General features: G+C 42.6%; 1 protein-coding gene across 1 annotated transcript in view; it reads right to left on the bottom strand.

Moving 5' to 3' along the window:
- Window positions 1-8,052: 8,052 nt before the first annotated feature.
- The window catches only part of GPR148 (G protein-coupled receptor 148), a 28,701-nt gene continuing 16,606 nt past the window's right edge, over window positions 8,053-20,147 (bottom strand). Inside the window, 7 exon segments of the mRNA XM_019627032.1 lie at window positions 8,053-8,314; window positions 8,317-8,412; window positions 8,415-8,495; window positions 8,498-8,629; window positions 8,632-8,986; window positions 8,988-9,039; window positions 9,041-9,251. Coding sequence (XP_019482577.1) covers window positions 8,145-8,314; window positions 8,317-8,412; window positions 8,415-8,495; window positions 8,498-8,629; window positions 8,632-8,986; window positions 8,988-9,039; window positions 9,041-9,251 — 1,097 coding nt within the window. The 3' untranslated portion in view covers window positions 8,053-8,144.

The raw sequence follows: 20,147 nt of genomic DNA, 5'->3' as shown, positions 1-20,147 counted from the left end.
CTTCGAGGGGTAAAAAGTATAACTATTGCACTGTGTTGTACAGCTGAAACTAATTCTAAAAAATGTGTATTTCACAATAAAAAATAATTTAAAAATGTTCTATAAATGGAATCATAAAGTATGCACTATTTAGGACTGGCTTTTTCATTGAACATAGCTCCTTGGAGGTTCGTGTACCCTTAGCTTGTTCCTTTTTATTGCTGACTGGCATTCCAGGCTATGTTTGGACCACAGTTCATTTAACCAGTCACCCAGTGAAGGACATCTGTGATGTTCCCAGTTTGGAGGTATTATAAATAAAGCTGCTATGAATATCTGTATACAAGTTGCTACATGAAATTAAATTCTAATTCTCTGAAATGTCTAAGAATGCAATAACTAGGTTATATGGTAATTGCATATTTTGTTTTGTGAGAAACTGCCAAACTCTTTTCCAGAGAAGCCTACCATTTTACACTCCCACCTGCAATGCAAGAGTGACCTAGTTTCTTCCCATCCTCACTAATACTTGCTGCTATTACAAATTTATCTAGCCATTCTAGTAGTTGTGCAGTGATAGCTCATTGTGGTTCTAGGTTGTGTTTCCCTCATATATAATGATGTTGAATATCTTTTCAAGTGCTTATTTGTCATCTCTATATCCCCCTCAGTGAGATATTGGTTCATGTCTTTGTCTTATTTTCTAGTTCTATTGATTTTCTTTTTTTTACTATTTAATTTGGAGAAATTTTCATGTGTTCTAGACACTGGTCCTTTGTTGGATGTGTGGTTTGCAAATATTTTCTCCCAGTATGTATCTTGTCTTTTTATCCTCTTCACCTGGTATTTTGCAGAGCAAAAGTTTTCTTACTTTAATGAAGTCCAATTTTCAATGGCTCCTTTCAATAAATCATACTTTTAGTGTCAAGTCTTAGAAATCTTTGCCTAGCCCTGGACATAATCCTATTTTTCTTCCTAAAAGTACTTTTAGTTTATGTTTTACTTTTAAGTCTATGATGTATCAAAGTTAATTTTTATGTAAATTGTGAGATTTAGGTCAAGATTAATTTTTTTCCTTTGGATGTCTAACCACTCCTATACATTTTTAAAAAACTGTATCCTTCCTCCATTAAATGCTTTTACACCTCTGTTAAAAATCACTTGACATCTTTGTGAGGACCTACTTTTTAGGATTCCATCTTAATTTATTTATGATGTTTTGGATTGTATCTCTTTGAATAGTTTTCATACTAGTTGCTCTCTGTATTATGACATACATATATTACTTATTACAGTCTTCTGACAACAATATTTTACTGCTTCAAGTACATGTGTAAACTTTACTTCTATTTAGCTCTCATTACCTTCCCCACTTTTAAATATCATTGTCTTAAGTATCCACTGGTGGTATATTTTTTTCGTTTCTATCACCAAATATGTTTTATAAAACTCACGAGGAAAGGGATAGTCTACTGAATTTCTACTCCTTCTATCGGTCTGTCTTCCCTCCTTAAACTCCAAGATTCTTTCTTGTATCATTTTCTTTCTGTTTCAAGAACTTGCTTTAGCTAATCTTTAATCTACCATCAACAAACACATTTAGTTTCCTTCATCTGAGAATTTCTTTATTTCCTCTCCATTCTTGAAGGATAGTTTTGCTGGATATAAAACTCCAGATTGATTATCTTCTATTATCATTTGAAAAATATTCCACTTCTTTCTGGCTTTCATAGTTTCAGATCCACTGTTATTCAAGTTGATATTCCCCTACAGGTAATGCATCATTTCTTTCTGGGTGCTTTCAAGGTTTTTCTTTGTCATCTAAGTTTTCAGAAATTTTATTCTGATATGTTTTAGTGTGAGGTTTGGTTTTTTTTCCTGTTGGGGATTTGATAAGTTTCTCAAATCTGTAAGTTTATATCTTCCACCAAAAGTTGGAAGTTTCTAGCCATTATTTCTTCAAATAATCTTTCAGTCGTAAAACTGCTCTTTTCCCCCTTGGATTTGATGATATAAGTGTTGGATCTTTTGTTTTTGTTCCACAGGTCTCTAAGGCTCTGTTCATTCATTTTCATCTATTTTCTCTTGTTCAAATTGGGTAAATTCCAGTGGTCTGTTCTTAAGTTTATGATTTTATTTTCTGCCATCTTCACTCTACTATTGAATCTGTCCAGTGAGATTTTTATTTTTGTTTTTGCATTTTTAGTTCTATAATTTCCATTTGGTTTTTTAAAATAACTGCCATATCTTTGTTGACATTTTATATATTTTAATTTGTTTCAATAAAATTTGTATTTGTTTATTGACGCATTTTATGATGGCTGCTTTAAAGTTCTTGTCACATTGTATAGATGTAGATGTAAACAAAACAAATTCCATCTGTGTGTCTTGGATTTTATTTCATTTTTAAGTTTTATGCTGAGACATTTGACAAACCTCCCTGTCCTCCTTAGCAAACATATCAAAGTTTTCTAGTGTCTGCGTTCCTTAAAATACGGACATAAATATTTTTATTAGTAAGAGCTGGAATGGCGTGACAATGGAGATAAATATCAAACTGGTAATATTGATTACGAGCAATAATCTGTCACAGGAGGTGTGGCTTCTGGTACTACTGCATTCTTTGTCCCTTTTTCTTGTCAGTCATTAGTATCTGAGTTACACTATTTTAAAAAGTACTGTAACAAGGGTCTGTTAGCAGAGAATAATCTGTGCAGACTGCTGGATCATCTCTTCCACTCTGATGCAATTTTCCCATAAGTAATTTACCCTATAATAAATTTTGTTATATTTTATAGAATTGCCTACTTTGTTTTGGGATCTGAAAATACCTTCTTGCTATAGTGGCCATTATACCTTTCCTTCACCATCAGACACACATGATTCCAACATCCAATTTCCATGTTGGTGTCAGTTGTTTTTTCTCAGTCAAGCTGTGATGTCCTTGGTTTTTATTATGATGAGTAATTCTCAGTGTATCATAGATATTTTGGCTATCATGTTAGAAGATTCTGAGTCCTATTTAAATGTTTTATTTTAGAAAGCAATAACCCGGTTTAGGTTTATCACACAGGCCCTGTACTACTTTTATGGACTATGGTTTCAAAAGCATTTTAATTTTAGAAGCTTTTGCAGTGAGTTTATTTGTATGGGGTGAGGGATGTTTTGTTTTCTTTGTTTGTTGCCTGTTTTATATATTTGTTCCCACAAGGGCTCCCTCTGGTTTCAGCTGGACTGCCTGAAGGGCAGAGGAATTTCCCCAGTCCAGGCCACTGGGTGTCTCTGAGATAGGAGAGGAGTATCAGGCCAGCCAGGAAGGGCAACACCTGGTTGGGTGCTTGGTGTTAGTAGGTTACCTTTATGCCGGTGATACCAGGCTCACCTGGTATCTGAGGGACTCTCATTAGATCCAGGAGAGGAAGGTGCGTACCTGGGTTGCACCTTAGCAAACGCTCACTTCCCTCTCATTCTACCCCCACCCTGCCTTCCAGGTCATACATACATTTTTAAATATTTTGAGACTATATTTTAGTTCTGGATTTTTACTAAGATAAGTTTTTGTTTTATTTGTAAGTTCTCTATTTCATCAACAGTAAAATTTACTAAGGTGATTTTTTTGTTGTTATTGTTGTTTTCTTTACATACTTTCTCACATAACTCAACCCGTCCTTCTGGACTTACTTTTCATCTGGTTGAAATGCTTCCTTTAATAATGTTTTAAAGAAGATATGTATGGTAAGCCTTTTAAGAGCTCAGAGGTCTGAAAACATCTTTATTTCACACTCAAACACTAACTGATGGTTTGGGTTAATATTCTCGTTTCTACACTTTGAAAATGTTACTTCCGGGACTTCTTGCATTCTGTGTTGTCATTGAAAAGTCTGAGATCAGTCGGATTCTTATTTGTTTATAACTGATCTGCTTTCACTATTTTTTTTCATCTTTGTTATCTATAAATCTTAATACAACCTATTGAGCCCCCCATCCTTTATCTATCCTGTTTTGTACCCTGTCTGTATTAAGCCTGTCTGTATCTTTTCCTTTCTCTGGGCAATTTTCAGTCATTAATCTCTTGATTATTTCCTTTCTCTACTAATTGTTCTCTTTTCTTCTAGGATTCTTCAGAAAAAATACTTGGCATGATTTCAATCTTAAATTTTCCAAAACCTGTTTTGTGTTCTATCATATGGCTTCTCCGGGAGAATGTTCTGTCTGTGCTTGAGAAGAATGTGTATTCTGCTGCTGTTGGATGGAATATTCTGAATAGGTCTGTTAGGTTTATGTGGTCTAAAGTTCAAGTTCAATGTTTCTTCTTTTATTTTCTTTCAAGACAGTCTTCCATTGTTGAAAGTAGGGTATTGAACTCCCCTACTATTATTGTTGTCTGTTCCTCCTTCTAGATCAGTTAGTATTTGCTTTATATACTTAGGTGCTTTGATGCTGGATGTATATATATTTATGACTGTTTTGTCTTCTCAATGAACTGACCTCTTCATCATTATATAGTGACCATCTTTGCCTTTTGTTACCATTTTTGGCATAAAGCCTATTTTGTCTGATATAAGTATAGCTATTTCTTTGCTGTCTTTTGGTTTTCCTTTGCATGGAATATCTTTTTCCATCCCTTCACTTTGAACTTATATGTGTCCTTAAAGCTGAAGAAAGTCTTTTGTAGACAGCATGTAGTTTAGTCTTGGTTTTTAATCCACCCAGGCACTTCATGCCTTTTGATTGGAGAATTTAAACAATTTATTACATAAAGTAATTATTGATACATAAGTACTTATGAATGCCTTATTATTGTTTTCTGGCTTTTTAATAGTTCTCTTGTTTCATTTCTTGCTGCCTTCCTTTGAGAACTGATGATTTTTCCATAATGGTATGCAATGATTTCCTTCTCTTTATGTTTTGTATGTTTACTGTAGTTTTTTGCTTTGTGGTTACCATGATGTTTACATAAGACATCTTATAGATATAGCAGTTGAAGATAAGTTGTAAATTTTATGCTGATAACTTACTTTGAATTTCATGTGAAAACTCTACCCTTTACACACTCACACACACACACACACACATCCTATGTTTTTGATGTCACAATTTACATCTTTTATATATTGTACCATTAACAAATTATTGTAGCTACAATTATTTTTAAAACTTTTGTCCTATAAACTTTCTACTAGAATTAAGTGTCTAACACACCACCATATTATGTTATTAATGTATTTTGAATTTGACTATATACTTACCTTTAGCAGGATGCTACATATTTTCATATTTCTTCATGTTACTAATTAACATCCTTTCATTTCAACTTGAAGAACTCCTTTCAGCATTATGCAAGGCAGGTCTAGTGGTGATGAAGTCCCTTAGGTTATGTTTACTTGGTAGTCTTTATCTGTTTCATTTTGGAAAGACAACTTTGTTGAGTAAAGTATTCTTGGTTGGCAGGGTTTTTTTATTTTCTTCCAGCAATTTAAACATATCATCCTACTTTCTCTTGGTGTGCAAGGTTTCTGGTGAGACATCTTCTGATAGCTTTATGTGGTTCCCTTATATGTGAAGAATTTGTTTTTCTTTTGCTGAATTAAAAATTCTGTCTTTTGAGAGGAAGGTCCAACATGGTGGATTAGGTAAATGCTATGCCTACTGCCTCCCAGGGTCACACCAAAATTACAAATAAATTACAGAAAAATCAACCTAAACATCAGCTGAATACTAACTGAACAGAAACCCTATAATAAAGGATGTAAAAAAGAGGCCATATCAAAACAGGTAGAAGGGGCAGAGATGTGAGACAGGCTGACCCCAAACCCACAGATAGTGGCTGAACACCAAGAGGGACACTTCCTTGGTGGTGGTCCCCCCAAAAATAAAGAGGGGTCCCAGCCCTACACCAGGCTCCCCAGCCCAGGGGTGCTGTGCCAAGAAAAGGAATTCCCACATCTGCCAGTGAAAATCAGTGAGGACTCTGTCCATCCCGGTGAGACAAAGGGTGGCTGGAAACTCAGACACCCTCTTAAACGGACCACACACAGACTCACTCGCTTTCAGACACTCATCTGGTCTCCGGTGAAGGGGCAGCAACTCAAGAGGCACCAGAGATATATGGGGAAAGACTGAGTTGTGTGGCTTTGGGACAAGGGCTGGAGGGACCAGCTGCCATTGTACCTGTGTGGAGCCTGCTTCACGTATAATCTACAGGAAGGTGCCATCTTTTCTAGGTTGAACCTACCCCCAAAAGACCAAATCTGAGACTGAATTGGTATAGTAAAATCCATGCATGTGCACAACCTTGGTGACGCCCTGGGTTCCAGCTCCCACACAGCTAGTACTGCATCGCCAGGGACACCCTTGGCTACCCAGAGGTCAGCCCTGTTTGGAAGCCTTTTATAGCAGCAGATGGACCGTGGTGGCTCAGGCAACTTTTGGTTGTGAGCACCAAGCTACCCTGCAGTGCAGACTCTCTTAGGCAGCTCTCAGGGAACTGTGGGCCTGAGGCGAGCAGTGGCTGGCCACAGTGTCTTTAAGGTGTTTTTGCAAAGTGGTTGCAGGCATGGTACTGGTGCAAAAACCTAAACTACATTAACTTTGTAAAAACCAAGCCCACACCTTGCAACTCCCTGGAACTACAATCTGCCCATCTAGGGTTGCATTGCAGAGGGCACTCTCAACACTGGGTCAACGAGCCTGGCTTGCACATCTAAGGAGCCTCTTCCAATGACTGAGACTTACAGGCAGTCAGCAGGTGGCAAAAGGCATAGGGGGACCTAGGGTTCCAAACAAAATAATTAATAAAATATGTGACCTACAGTCTCTCCTGCAGTTTCATATGATGTGTTTCAGGTGGGTTGTCATTTATCTTATGTGTAACTGGTTAAAATTTTTGGATCTGAGGTTTCATATCTTTCAACAATTCTGAAAAATTATCTGCTATTATCTCTTCAAATATTTCCCCTTCCACCTTTTCTCTATTATATTCCCAAATTAGATGTAAGTTAATTTTTTCTATTCTAACCTCTGTTGCTTAATCCCTCTTTTGTATTTTTCATCTCTTTGTCCCTTTGTACCCAATTTTAGATATTTTATTTGAACCTATATTCCAGTTTGCAAAATCTATCTCCAGTTGTGTCTAATATACTGTTTAACCTATATTTAATCTAACCCATCTTTTATAATTTTAATTCTTATATTTTATTTCTAGAAGTTCTATCTAATTATTTTCCTAATCTACTTGGTTATTTTAAAAATGTGTTATCCTTTGCTCATATTTTCATGTCTTAAAACATATTGAACATTTTTATATTAATTAAGTGTCTGATAATTCAAGGACATGACATACAATGCTACTATCTTATTGTTTCTGCTCACTTTCATTCATAGTGCCATATTTGTGACTATTAACTAAGTGCAACTTATTTTCTTTAAGGTTCTTTTACTGTGGAAATTCTCTGAAGCATGAGTTGAAGCTCAGATTCTCCAGACAAACCACACCAACCACAGAGTAAGGTTTTTTGACCACTAAGATAATTTGAAACCTAGCTTTAATCCTGTCTGGAGAGTGGCTTCTACTTAAGAATTTTCAAGGAATTCTCTCCCTCTTCTGCATGGCACCAATAGAAGGCAGGCAACTCTCTGCTATTCTCTTAGTGTCATTTATTCTGGTTCTGAGACTGTAATCTCCTGGGGTTTTTGCTTCATAGATCTCCATGACATACCTCACAGTAAGTGTGTCCTGTATTTGTTTTCCTTTTTACCACATCTTAAGCAGCTGCCAAAATTAAGCATATGGCCCCAGATTCAGCAGGTCTGCCTGCTTACTTTCCAGGCCCCAACTTTCAGAAATGTTTGGCTTCTGTGTATTTGTCAGCAACTATGTTTCATCAGTGGAGGGTTTGGACGAAGCCACTAGAAGGGTATACATTGGAGCCTCATCCCACTTTGACCAGAGCTCTGCTGAGTCACCTTTACTTGCTTCTATTTTCAAGGAAGGTTGCAGTGTCATTAAAATACAGCTTTCTCTACTTAAAAACTGTTGAAATGTTGAAAACTTTCAACTGAGTTCATCTTAAAGGTCTTGTTGCACAACTACACTTCACAGTTTGGAAGAACTGGCCATAATTGGATGCTGATGCATCCACTATATACTCCTGAACCTCAGCCTGCTAGACTGTAAAGTCTGTAATCTGAGAAATAGTGATGATATCACTGTGCCTCCTGGATGAGAAGTGGCCCCAGACCATCCCCAGCAGCCCCCAGTGGCAGAGTGTGTACAGGTATGGGAACACAGCATAAGGAAGCACCATGAGCACCTCGCTGCTGGCTGTTGTGAGCACACATAAGTCCTGGCTTCAATGTGGTGGTACTTGTCCAGGGGAAACACGACCATGGGGTTAACACACAGTGTGATTAGCACTGAGTGGATAAGCAGCTGCCCCTATCCCAGGAACAGCTCTGCACCCAGATGCCTGAATCCCTGGACTCTGCATAGATCCTCCAGAAGCAGTAGGTGATAGAGCTGTGCATAGAAAAAGATTGCACAAGATTCAGGAGTGGGTGACAGTGACCAGGGGGCCATGGCCCAACTTGGTGCTCAGGCTCAGCTACAGGATGCCTGAGGCCCTTCATTCTTCCAACATGGCATCTTGCTGAGCCAAGTGAGAAATGTGGGGAAGAAGCAGGCCACCAGCCAGATGAGGGCCACCACTTTCCGGGCAGTCTCACAGGACATGAAGAAGAGGTAGTATAGAGGATGAGTGACTGCCAGGTAAGTATGCAGCACAGTACCCATGAAAGACAAGATGGTTCTGGAGTAGGCAGTGAAAATAGAGTCTGTGAGAAGAACATCACAAGTGACATAGCCCAGGGCCCAGCTGCCCAGATTGCTAGAGGAGAAGAGCATGTGGAAGAAAATGTACGACAGATCTGAGAGCAGGATGTTAGCCAGCTGCAGATGGTGGCACTCTTGCCACAGCTTGTGTCTCCACAGGAAGGTCAGAGCCACAGGAGCTCAGAGCCAGCGTGGTCACAGCCAGGAGACTCGGAGAAGGAAGAGCCAGCAAAGGAGGAGATGAATGCCCTGAGGCCCCTGAGGCTGACAGAAGTGTTACTTGCTGCCTGGGACATGCAAAGGGGCTTGCTGATGAGCGTTTCAGAAGCTGGCCAGGCTTCTGACCCAGGAATCAGGGTGCCAACTGACCCTCCATGCTTCTTGACAGGAGTGGCAGGCTTTACCACATGTGATTGGTTCTGTACCTGCCCAGGATATGGATCTCACTTGCAGGGGTTCTGATGATGCCACTCTGCAGATGTGTTGGGCTTGGGCAGGCCTTAAGAATGACTGTTAAACAAAAATAAAAACCATAATGCAAACTTGTGCTTCCTGCATTCGTACACAGCTCTGCCAGCTATCCTGGCTATGTGTGGGGGATGTACACTTAAACAGATCAGCCATTGCCATGACTTATTGGTAACTGACCACTTGAGAAGTCCCCCAAACGTGTCTTGTTGGCTAGCAGGGAGTATATGATACCACATTGGATTGAATTCAGGGGTGAGAGTCAGGCCATTTTGCCAGAAAGGAAGGAGCAGCGTGTAGGAGTTAGGTTTGCTGGGCTCTGGACAAAGCCCAGCCTCTGACTGGGGCTGCACACAATGGGTGATTCAGGAAATGAGGTCAGGCTGGAGGATCCTGGGCATGCTCATACTTTTTCTCACAGAGCTCTGGGACACAGCCTCAGGCCTGGGGTAGCATGTGTGTTCATGCGTGCGTGCATGTGTGTGTGTGTGTGTCCCACACCCCTCCTACCTAGGAATCTACATGATAAAGTACTCAGCCACTCATGTGTGGGGTCCCTATGTGATGGGAAGTCTCTATCATGATCTGGCAGACAGACAGAGACTCCCACAGAAGCTAGGGAAAGAGCAGAAAGTGGTAGAGAGAAGTGGATGAGAGACTCACAGGCAGATGAAACATCTCAAATTGTTCAGAGGTGTAGACAGTTTTGTGTGCTTGGCTGGAACCCAGGGTGAGGATGTCAGAGGGGTGAGGTTGAGGCTCAGGTGAGCAGGCTTCATGTTCTGGGAGTCCTGGCTGTGTGGCCTTGAGAAGCTTTGCTCACCTATCTACATTTGTTTTCTTATTTGTGAAATGTGAATGCTGCCTACACAGACCTCATGGAAATGTCACAAAGATCCAGAGGTTTTTATTTAGTGCAGTGTGTAGCCCTTACTTCCTACTACACTCTACAGAGGCTTCAGCCCTTTTTCTCCACAGATCCCCTTGTCATTATTGCAGAAGTTGTTACACTAACTATTCAGTCTCCCTGGGGCCCCTGTCCCATGCTGCCTGCTGTGCCCCAGCCCATCACCCTAAGGCCCCGCTGACACTATGCTTAACCTGCAGAGGCAGCTGCTGTGGAGATGATGCCTTCCTCAACACAGGCAGACTGTTATTAGGATCAGAGGGAGACAGGAATTTCAGACACTGAGCATGAGAGGCCCAGCCTCACGTTATGAATGCCACCTAGACCAGAACCAGTGCGTGAATACCTGCCTCTCCCTCAGCCATGGGCTTTCTGATCACATGGGTCACTGCCTCCTGCCTCCCCTCTCTCTCAGCGGTGCATAGTCTGAAGACTTCAGAGGAGCCCTGACTCTGCCTTTCGTAGTTAACTGTGTGGTCTTGGTTTAATTACTTTGCCTCTCTGGGCCTCCATGGCTCCATCTGGGGTTCGTGATGACAATGCATCTGTCCTGGAGGCCTAATGCGGGTTACACAGCTGCTATACTCAGGCAGCCTCTTTCCTAAGTGTGCCCATAGCCTTGGCCTTTCTACCTTCATGCGTCTGGAGGGCAGCTGAAGTGATAAGGCACAGAGAGGATGAGTGGTCCCTGGGCCATCACAGTAGAGCTAGGATAGCTGCCACGGTAACCCAGGGGGCTGGACCCAGACTCATGCCTCTCATCCACAAGGTCTTTTCTTGAGCATGAGCGTCGTTCTCTTCAGAGCTGGTCAAAGGCCCTGCTCCCCAAAGAACACCCTCATCAACCCCATCCCAGGGACCATGCCCCCCTTGAGGGTCCATTAAAGCATCTGCAGGAGGACCACAGTGCATGTCCTGATGCCAGAATATGATAGACTCTACAGGCTGTTCTGAGAAAGCACATTTCTTTTCTCCAGAGAAACTGAAATGCAGAAGGCTGACCCTGCCTCTCTCTTCTCTTCCAGGTCTGCACCCTCCAGGGTGTCCCTTTGCACTTCCCCTGCCCTCATATGTGTTCTGAGGAGCACCCTTTGTTGTAGAGTTAGGCTGGAGACTAGGTCCTCTCTCCTGTCAGCCCCCCAGAATTCCCTCCTGGCCCCTGGCTGTCAGCCTTTTTCTTCTTAGAATGCAAATTCCCTGAGAGGAAATTCTGTTAAATGACAACCCCTCAGTAAAAAGGTGGCTGAAAGCTCAGTCCTTCAGTGACAGGCAACATCTCCAGGGAAACAGAAAGGGAGTAACTCCATGATGACTGAGCTGCTAAGCATATTAATAAAGAGTGCCTGACTGTTGAGAATCATTGTATGACCTACAAGGTACATAAAACAATCTCTTTCATCATCAGCCTCACCTGCCCCAGGCACTCCCACCCAGGCTGCCCTTCCTGGGAAGATGCAGACTCACACAGGAATGTAATTCCCTGCCATCAGCCCTGTTTGGAAGGTGGAATGTGTTGGCCACAGTGAGAATGACCTAGCACTGCCCCTTCCTGGCTGGTGACCCCACAACTTTTAACTGCTTCATCCCCCTCTATTCTTTGCACACTTTATGGGACAGAATGGCACTACCTGCCAGCATTTTGGGTGCTACATGAGATCACATATGTACTGACACAGGGCAGGTGTGCAACACAGGTTAGTGCATCTACATGTCACTTTAGTAATAAAACCTTCTCCATTTGTGGCATTTCAAAAGCCTCAGGATTGTCCCTGTCCAAGGACCAGCTATAAGGCACCCTCCAGGAAGCTGGAGATAAACTGAAACTGTGGATGGGTGTTGCCGGCCGGTGACCTGAGGGAAAATTGTGGGAAATGAAAAATAAAGGAGACCTGAATCAAAGATGGGATTGGGAAGTCTCTGCAAGCTGATGGCTTGCAAGAGCCCCTAATAATCAGATACACTTTATTTTATACAGCTACAGTCAGGATGTTGTTTCAGGAAGTTAAAAGAGGAACAGGGGAATAGCTATCTGGTGCAGCATATTTTTCCAGTTCTGTATAGTTAGACTTGTAGGTACAGACTGCAGAAGTAGGCAAGTTCAGCCAAGGAGCTAGTCTCTAAATAAAGGGCAGAAGGAAGGAGCTAGTTTGCCCAAAGCAGACCACGAGCAAGGGGGAGAGGAGAATGGGGTCAGCTTTTGGCTGAGATCCCAGACTGCAAGGACCATGTCAGCTTGCAGTCAGCACTCCACAGATGGGCTAAATGCAAACATATTCAAAGCACCAAAAGGACTTGGACAGAACCCGCAAGTCCTATCCCCCGAAGGAGAGGTAAGTGAATAGTGACTGCACACAGACTTCTTATGGGGCATCTCCTGCATGTAGCACCAGGGACATGATCTCATAGGAACAGCTCATTGAGCTGGCAAGATAAGTTCCATGTGAGAAACCAAGGCTCAGATCACGTTGTGATAAGACTCAGGATAAATAAGAAGACGTCTTTCCCCAGACATGCAGAGTTTCCATTGCTGCATCCCCGAAGAGTTGGCAGTGAGACAGGAGTTACTCATTGTGGTATCAGAACAAAGTTCAGGAGCATCAGGCTGTGGGCAGCAGGCAGTGGCACAGGTGGCCTCAAGAGTCCCAGCAGAACCCCCACCTCACATGGCTGTTCCCACAGGACTACCAGGTTGGAGGGAATGATCTAAATGGCAGCAATACAATGTCCCTCAGCAACTGGCCATGGTGGTTGGCCAAACAGGCTGTAAGAATGAGGTATGGAGGGAAGCTGCACCCCGGGCCTCACCATCACATGTCTGTTGTGCACTGAATGTCAGGGAGAAGTGAAGGGAATGAAGACTGCGACTACCAGGTGTCAGGCGCTTTTAGACATCATTTCAGTTTCTGAGGATAAGGAAGGCACATGTGTGGTCAATGTATTTTCTCAAGGTTGCCCAGCAAATAAGTAGCAGAGCATAGATGTGTCTCACTCTACATCAGGTGCTGTTTCCATCGTCATTCCGTCAGTTTCCTGATGGTCTTCCTGCCTCTGCCTTCCCAGCAGGCACTGGTACTGGACTCTTCACCAACATCATCATTTCCATCAGCATCTCAGTCAACATCTGTCCATCATCAACATCACTGTCGTCCTGGTCTCCTCACCACTGTTACCATCACATCATCAGCATGGCACTCCTATACCGACCAAGACTCTCCACTGGTTTCTCATTGCTCTTAGAATAAAGACTAAAATCTTTGTCGAATACAATACATGAGACCAAGTGCGGCCCATCCCTTTTCCTGCCCTCCCTCTTCAGTTTGTGCTCCAGTTCACTTCTTAAAGGACGCATGACCCTTGCCTTCTGGAAACATTGCTACCCCCTTTTATATCAGCCAGATGTCAGTTTGAAAGACTATGGACTGAAATATCTAAAACGGAGTCACTGATATCAGGGAGTCAGTAGGGGAGTCAGGGTTATGTACTTCCGCACCAGTGAAGTTTGGACTTTTGGACTTTCATGCTTGCTGTAGGAGTACAACCTGGAACTTGCCACTCCCCTCTTGTTTCCATGTCAACACTTACCTAAGAGTTGCATCACCCACTTGTCCAATCCTTTTTGAATTAACTGTCACACTATGGCTTTTGTCTTTATAAGCTTTTTGTTCTCTCCTAGCACAGGTTGGGTTGATACCTGGATCTGCATCTCCCAGGTTGCAATTCTTTGTGCTCACATAAGTGCTTTTTATTCTTTATTACAGCCTAAATTTATTTTTTTAACAAAGCTCTTCTGACAAATGTCTCCTGACTCCTGGAATGGAACACAGCTCTCTGCTTTATACTCATGTATTGCCCTTTATTTTTTAATATCATTTACCACAGTTTGTCTTAATGTTTCTGTGTGTGAGTCATGTCTACCTGTGCTGTCAGGACCAGCTCCATGGAGACAAGAGCTGAGTCTGTCCTGCTCACCTACCAACTCTCAGTTCCTGTCACACAGAGAAGTCATGTAAATGCCAGATTGAGGATTAAAATGTCCTGACCTTACAACCAGTGGATTTAGACAAAGGAGAAGGATGGGGAAGAAATTCCAAATGAGGGACTCAGTTTGAGCAGAGCTTGGTTGAAGGACCCAGCACTGCCAAGGCCCTGCAAGTGGGCCTCATTGGCTATAGCAGAAAGGAGGGAAGGGGGCAACTTAAACTGCAGTGTAACAAGACAAAACTTATTGTCTACAAAGATAGAACTGACATCTGGATGGACAATGGGTAGGAGGAAGCCTGGAGGTAGAGGGAGGTCTCCTTGTGATGGGCCAGATGTATCCAAACACAGGTCCTGATCTTATCTTCCCAGCCGTAGGTATGATGCTTTTCAAGAACTGTCCTTGAGATTCTAGCGATCTTGACCATATTGACATCTTCAGAATTAGAAGATTTTCAACCCATATCAAAGAATATTGGAATGTTGTCTGCATGTCCTGGTCAAACCCAGATTTTTTTTTATAATTGAATAATATATATTGATGAAAGATAAACTAAAATTCTGATAGCTCCCTTAGGCCCTATTATTCTTATGTATTATGTTCAGTTGTTGGCTTGACTCTCCCACACTGCATTTCTTGAAGGCAGGGCTGAAGTTCATTTGCATCCACGCCCTACTCCCACTTCAGATGGCAGGTACTGGCTCAGCATGCATAGCCAGTAAATCCTGGGATGAAAAAACAAATGTATGATAGCACCTGGAGCCTGGCTGGGGCAGTGGGACAGGAGGGCTACAGTGTTTTGATCCTCATAGCCCATGTCCAAACCTGAGAGCCTTCTGCTCTGCAAGGCAGGTCCACGTCTCAGCTACCATACATACATACTAGTATGTCTACCATCCTTTCTGCACATGGTAGTCAGAGGAGTTTTCATTCACTCACTCAGCAGGATAGTAAGCAAAGTTTATCTTATTTGATTTTAGCATACAGGTAACACCTTTGAAAGACCACTTTAATCTGCACCCATAGTTCTTTCTGACCGTTATGTCTATCCCCATCCTGAAGCCCCCTAAAGGGTCCAGGCTTCCTCTTAAAGCCTGGAAATCATCTGAGCTCCTGTCCCAGCCTGAGAAGTCCTGTGACCGCTCCTCCCTGCATGGCAGCTGCCCTGTCCACTAGCATCTCTTTAGCTGCCCTGCTCAGGCCAATCAATTACTCACTATCTTCTCTGCCTGGAATGCTCCTCCCACGGCCGATCACTTTAGCTTGTTCCTGTCACTGCTCTGGAGGCCGCTCCTTCCCATCTTCTGTAGGCTCACAGTCCAATCCATTGTATCACCATGCTACTTCCTTTATTACTTAGTTCACACTCCAAATTTATTTTGTTCATTTATTTAATTTTAAAGATTAATATACAACACTTTGTTCTTTTATTATCACTGTGAAATACTTTATTCTATAAAAATATAAAGAAGAATTAACAAATGCTCATGGGCCCACTATTCAGAATTAACAAATGTGTGTATTTTGCTGTATTTGTTTCCAATAATTTTTATATAACATTTTAATATTTTACATATATACATAAATATTTATAATATTTTGTATGTTTTATATAAAATATGTTACATGTAAATATATTTTTTAATACCACAAAACATTTTACATACAGTTATAGTCACCTTTGTCATCCTCTGGCCTGTTTCCTTCCCTTCCTCTTCAGGGGCAGCATTCACCTGAATTTTCTCTATATTCTTCCCGTCCATGTTTTTTAACTTTTCCTGCAAATATATGGTCCCCAAAATATGTATAGTATTGATTTCCATGTTTGGTATTGTACTGTAATTTCTTTCTGAGATCACATTTTTCACTAAATTTCATATCTTCTAGACCAATGCTGTTGGGACAAAGACCTAGTTCATTTTATGAAAACGCACTATGGCATTCCATTCTCTGATCATACCACCACTTTTTATCCTTTACTTATTGATGGAAATTTACACTATTTCCAGTATTACAAGCAGAACAATGAAGAGGATGCTAAGTCAAGTCATTGTATATGTACATGTGATGTTTCTCAAGAGGTATGATTGCTCTGTCCTATGGAATCACATATTCATTAGAATTTTCCTTTTCCAGGCAACATGCAGGTTGGGTAGATGTACTCTTCCTTCTGAAAATGGAAAATAACAGTGTGCACAGTCAGATCTGAGGCTCAAACACCTGTGGACAAATTGAAGACATCTAGAGTTACATGGAGGAGGGGTGCATGCACAGGGGTGTGGGTAGAGCCAGCACCTCTTAGCACCACCCTCGTGGCCAGGGAAGAGGAGACCATCACTGAAAGAGGCCTCTGCGCAACATCCTGGCTGCACATCATCATTCCAACATGAGGCTGTGTCAACAGACGCAAGAACACATTCTCTGCCTGGAAGGAGTTTGCAGTGCAGCAGGAGGGTGAAACAGCATGCCCACAGCATAAAGCCAAGGAAGACAGTGTCTTTAAAAAGTCCCCACAATCCAGAGGGTGTTATGCTAAGTGACATAAGTCGGACTGAGAAAGACAAATACATATGATCTCACTTATATATGGAATCTAAAGAACAGAATAAACAGCAAACAAAATAAAAGATACAGAGATACAGAGAACAAACTGATGGTTGCTAGACAGGAGGGGTGTGGGGGATGGGGAGAAGGTGAAAGGATTAGAAAGTACAAATTGGTGGTTACAAAATAGTCACAGGAATGTGAAGTGCTATGGGGAATATAGTCAATAATGTAAAACTGTGTATGGTGTCAGATGGGTGCTGGACTTGAAGGAGGGTCACTTCATAAGTTGTATGGATGCCTGGTCACTGCGCCGTACACCTGAAACTAATATAAAATAGTATCAAACGTCAACTCTAAATACAAGGTATTTAGATATGGTGAATGTTTAAATTAAAAATATTTATTATAGGGCCAGCCGAGTGGCGCAATGGTTAAGAACTCGCTTGGGATGCCAGAGGGCCCCTGTTCGGATCCCACATATGAGGGCCAGTAACACTGCCCTCCACAGCTAAGATGCTGAACAACAGCTCAACCTGGAGCTGGGCTGCCNTGAGTCGCCGGCAACGGCGTGGGCTGCAGTCCCTGTGGCAGTGGATTGTCATGGGCTACCGTGTGTGGCCAGCAGCCAGCGTGAGCGGCCAGCAGCTGCAGTGAGTGGCCGTCCAGAAGCCGGCGACTGATCTGCCTCGCCAGAGAAGAGCGCAATGATGGTGCCAACTTGGGCCAGTGAAGCAACATCCTCCACAACTAGATTGAAGAACAAAACGACAGCAACTTGTCTGTTCCCCTTTCCCCAATTCCCCAGCACTGTTCCCATCCCCCCAATTCCCCAATAAAAATCTTTAAAAATATATATTTATTATAGTAAAAGACACATTGCCATTAATATACCTCAAAATACTCCCCCTCACTTTGACCACACTTATCCCATTGTTCTTGCCACTTTCTGAAGTGGTTCTGGAAGTCCTCTTTCATGAATGTCTTTAGTTGTGCTGTCATGGCTGCCTTAATGTCCTGAATCATTTTGACTTTGAAGAAGAGCCAGAAGTCACATGGTGCCAAATCCAGCGAATAAGGTGGATGAGGACACACCATAATGTTTTTTCATTTGACAGAAATTACCATACCAGAAGCGATGTGTGACACAGAGCATTATCATGATGGAGGATGAAGTAAAGACATTCACGAAATAGGACTTTTAGAACTGCTTCTGAAAGTGGCAAGGACAATGAAATAATTGTGTTCAAAGTGAGGGGGAGTATTTTGATGGAAATTAATGGCAATGTGTCTTTTACTGTAATAAAATTTTAAAATTTAAACATTCACTATATTTGTTGATCACTATATTTTTTTTTCACAGAATGTAAAGTACAGCATAGGGAATACATAGTATTGTAATGGCTATCTATGGTATCAGATGGGTAGTAGACCTGTTGGGGTTATCACTTCATGAGGGGTATAAATGTTGAATCATTACGCTGTTTTGTACACTTGAAACTACTAATAAAAAAATGGTAAAGCAGCTATTGTAACTATTAGAAAAATAAGTTTAAAAAATGTCCCCACAAGTGCCAAAGGGATTCCCAAAGAGAGAAAACTTCCACTTGACAGGGAGGATAAAGAGGGAGACATTAGAGGTCTAAGATAATGCCTATGGTGGAAAGTTTGGGGAGCCATGGGTAAACTGAGGCTAGGGATGGTGGAAAGAGTAGGTACAAGGGAACCAGTGTCCCCAAGACTGCGGAAGCCATGATTTAGGTTCTAAGTCTGGAGATATGAGCTGGTCAAGGCAACATCAAACAGTGTAACACTGCCACCTCATGGCAAAGCTCAGAGCAACTTATTCCTGGAGGAAAGAGAAAGGAGAAGAAAATGCAACTGGGCAGGAAAATGCAAGAAGGGAAGTGGGCTATTCTGCCCTAGCATCTTGTAGACAGTATCCACAGTGGAGCTTGTAGAGAGAGGCTGTGTGGGCCAATAGTTACCGTCACGGGTTCTGGAGCCCGCTAACTGGGCTCATTCCTGGCACTGACCCTGCCTGCAGGTCATTTCACCTCTCAGTGATGCTTGTTTCTCCTCTGTGAGGTGGGGATCAGGACAGCCCACATTCCCCCCCCCCAGGTGGCTAAGGTCTCAGAGTGCTTGCTCCTCTCCACTGTGCCCCACTGCTGCTCACAGCACCATCCTCTCCAGGCCCACCTGGCCCTGGCCCATGCTCAGGCTGAACATAATCTACCTTTTGCATTGTCTTGGAAACAGCTTGGAGTTGGGGCAGGTGGAGCATGGTTAGGACTCTGATTGACCAGAAGCAGGACACAGAGGGGCAAGTTGCCAGCTGACCTGGGCTTGAGTCCTGGCCCTGCATTCCCCATGCAACATTGGTTTTCCCTGGACTCAGTTTTCTGACCTGCAAACTGGGAATGCTCACAGTTGTGAAGATGACGTATAGGAGGTATAGAAGCCATCTGTCCCAGTGCTAGACATGCCCTTTCCTCCCCTGAACCCCTCAGAATCTGTTCAGGTGAGTTTGCTATATCTCCTGTATTTGACTCTCTCCAAAGTCCCTTTCATATCCCACTGTTCTCTGAAAACAGTTTTCCCGCAGCCTCTCAATGGGAGACTGCCTTTGTCCTCAGACCTACCTTCCTGGTGTACCCTGGCTCCTACCCAGGTGTTGCTCCTGGATTCTGCAATGCCTCCACTCCCCCACACCTGGGAGCACCTTTGAGTCCCAGTGGTCACATTTCCCTGCCCTCCCCATTCTTTCCACTTGCTGCAGCTTCCCTTCAAAACTCTTAGTCTTTTCCTCTATGTCTCTGACTATATTAGGGAGAGGTGTGTTACTTTTCTTTCTCAGCTTTTTATTGTGATTATATATATATATATATATATATATGAACTTTTCTACCTTTTCTATATATGTGAGACTATATATATATATATATATATATATAAACTTTTTCTACCTTTTCTAGTCAGAAGTTAGAAAGGGATTTACCTCAAAAATATCTGTAGATGGGGCCAGCCAAGTGGCGCGATGGTTAAGAACTGGTTTGGGACGCCAGAGGACCCCGGTTCGGATCCCACATATGAGGGCCAGTGACACTGCCCTCCACAGCTAAGATGCTGAACAACAGCTCAACCTGGAGCTGGGCTGCTGTGAGTCGCCAGCAATGGCGTAGGCTGCAGCCCCTGTGGCAGTGGGTTGCCATGGGCTACCATATATAGCCAGCAGCCAGCGTGAGCAGCCAGCAGCCGCAGTGAGTGGCCGTCCAGAAGCCGGCGACTCATCTGCTTCGCCCGGGAAGAGCGCAATGATGGTGCCAACTTGGGCCAGTGAAGCAACGTCCTCCACAATTAGACTGAAGACCAAAACGACAGCAACTTGTCTGTTCCCCTTCCCCCAATTCCCCAGGGCTGTTCCCATCCCCCCAATT

This window comes from Hipposideros armiger, unplaced genomic scaffold (assembly GCF_001890085.2).
Source record: "Hipposideros armiger isolate ML-2016 unplaced genomic scaffold, ASM189008v1 scaffold_703, whole genome shotgun sequence".
Lineage (NCBI taxonomy): Eukaryota > Metazoa > Chordata > Mammalia > Chiroptera > Hipposideridae > Hipposideros > Hipposideros armiger.
This window is presented reverse-complemented; position numbering and strand designations above follow the sequence as displayed.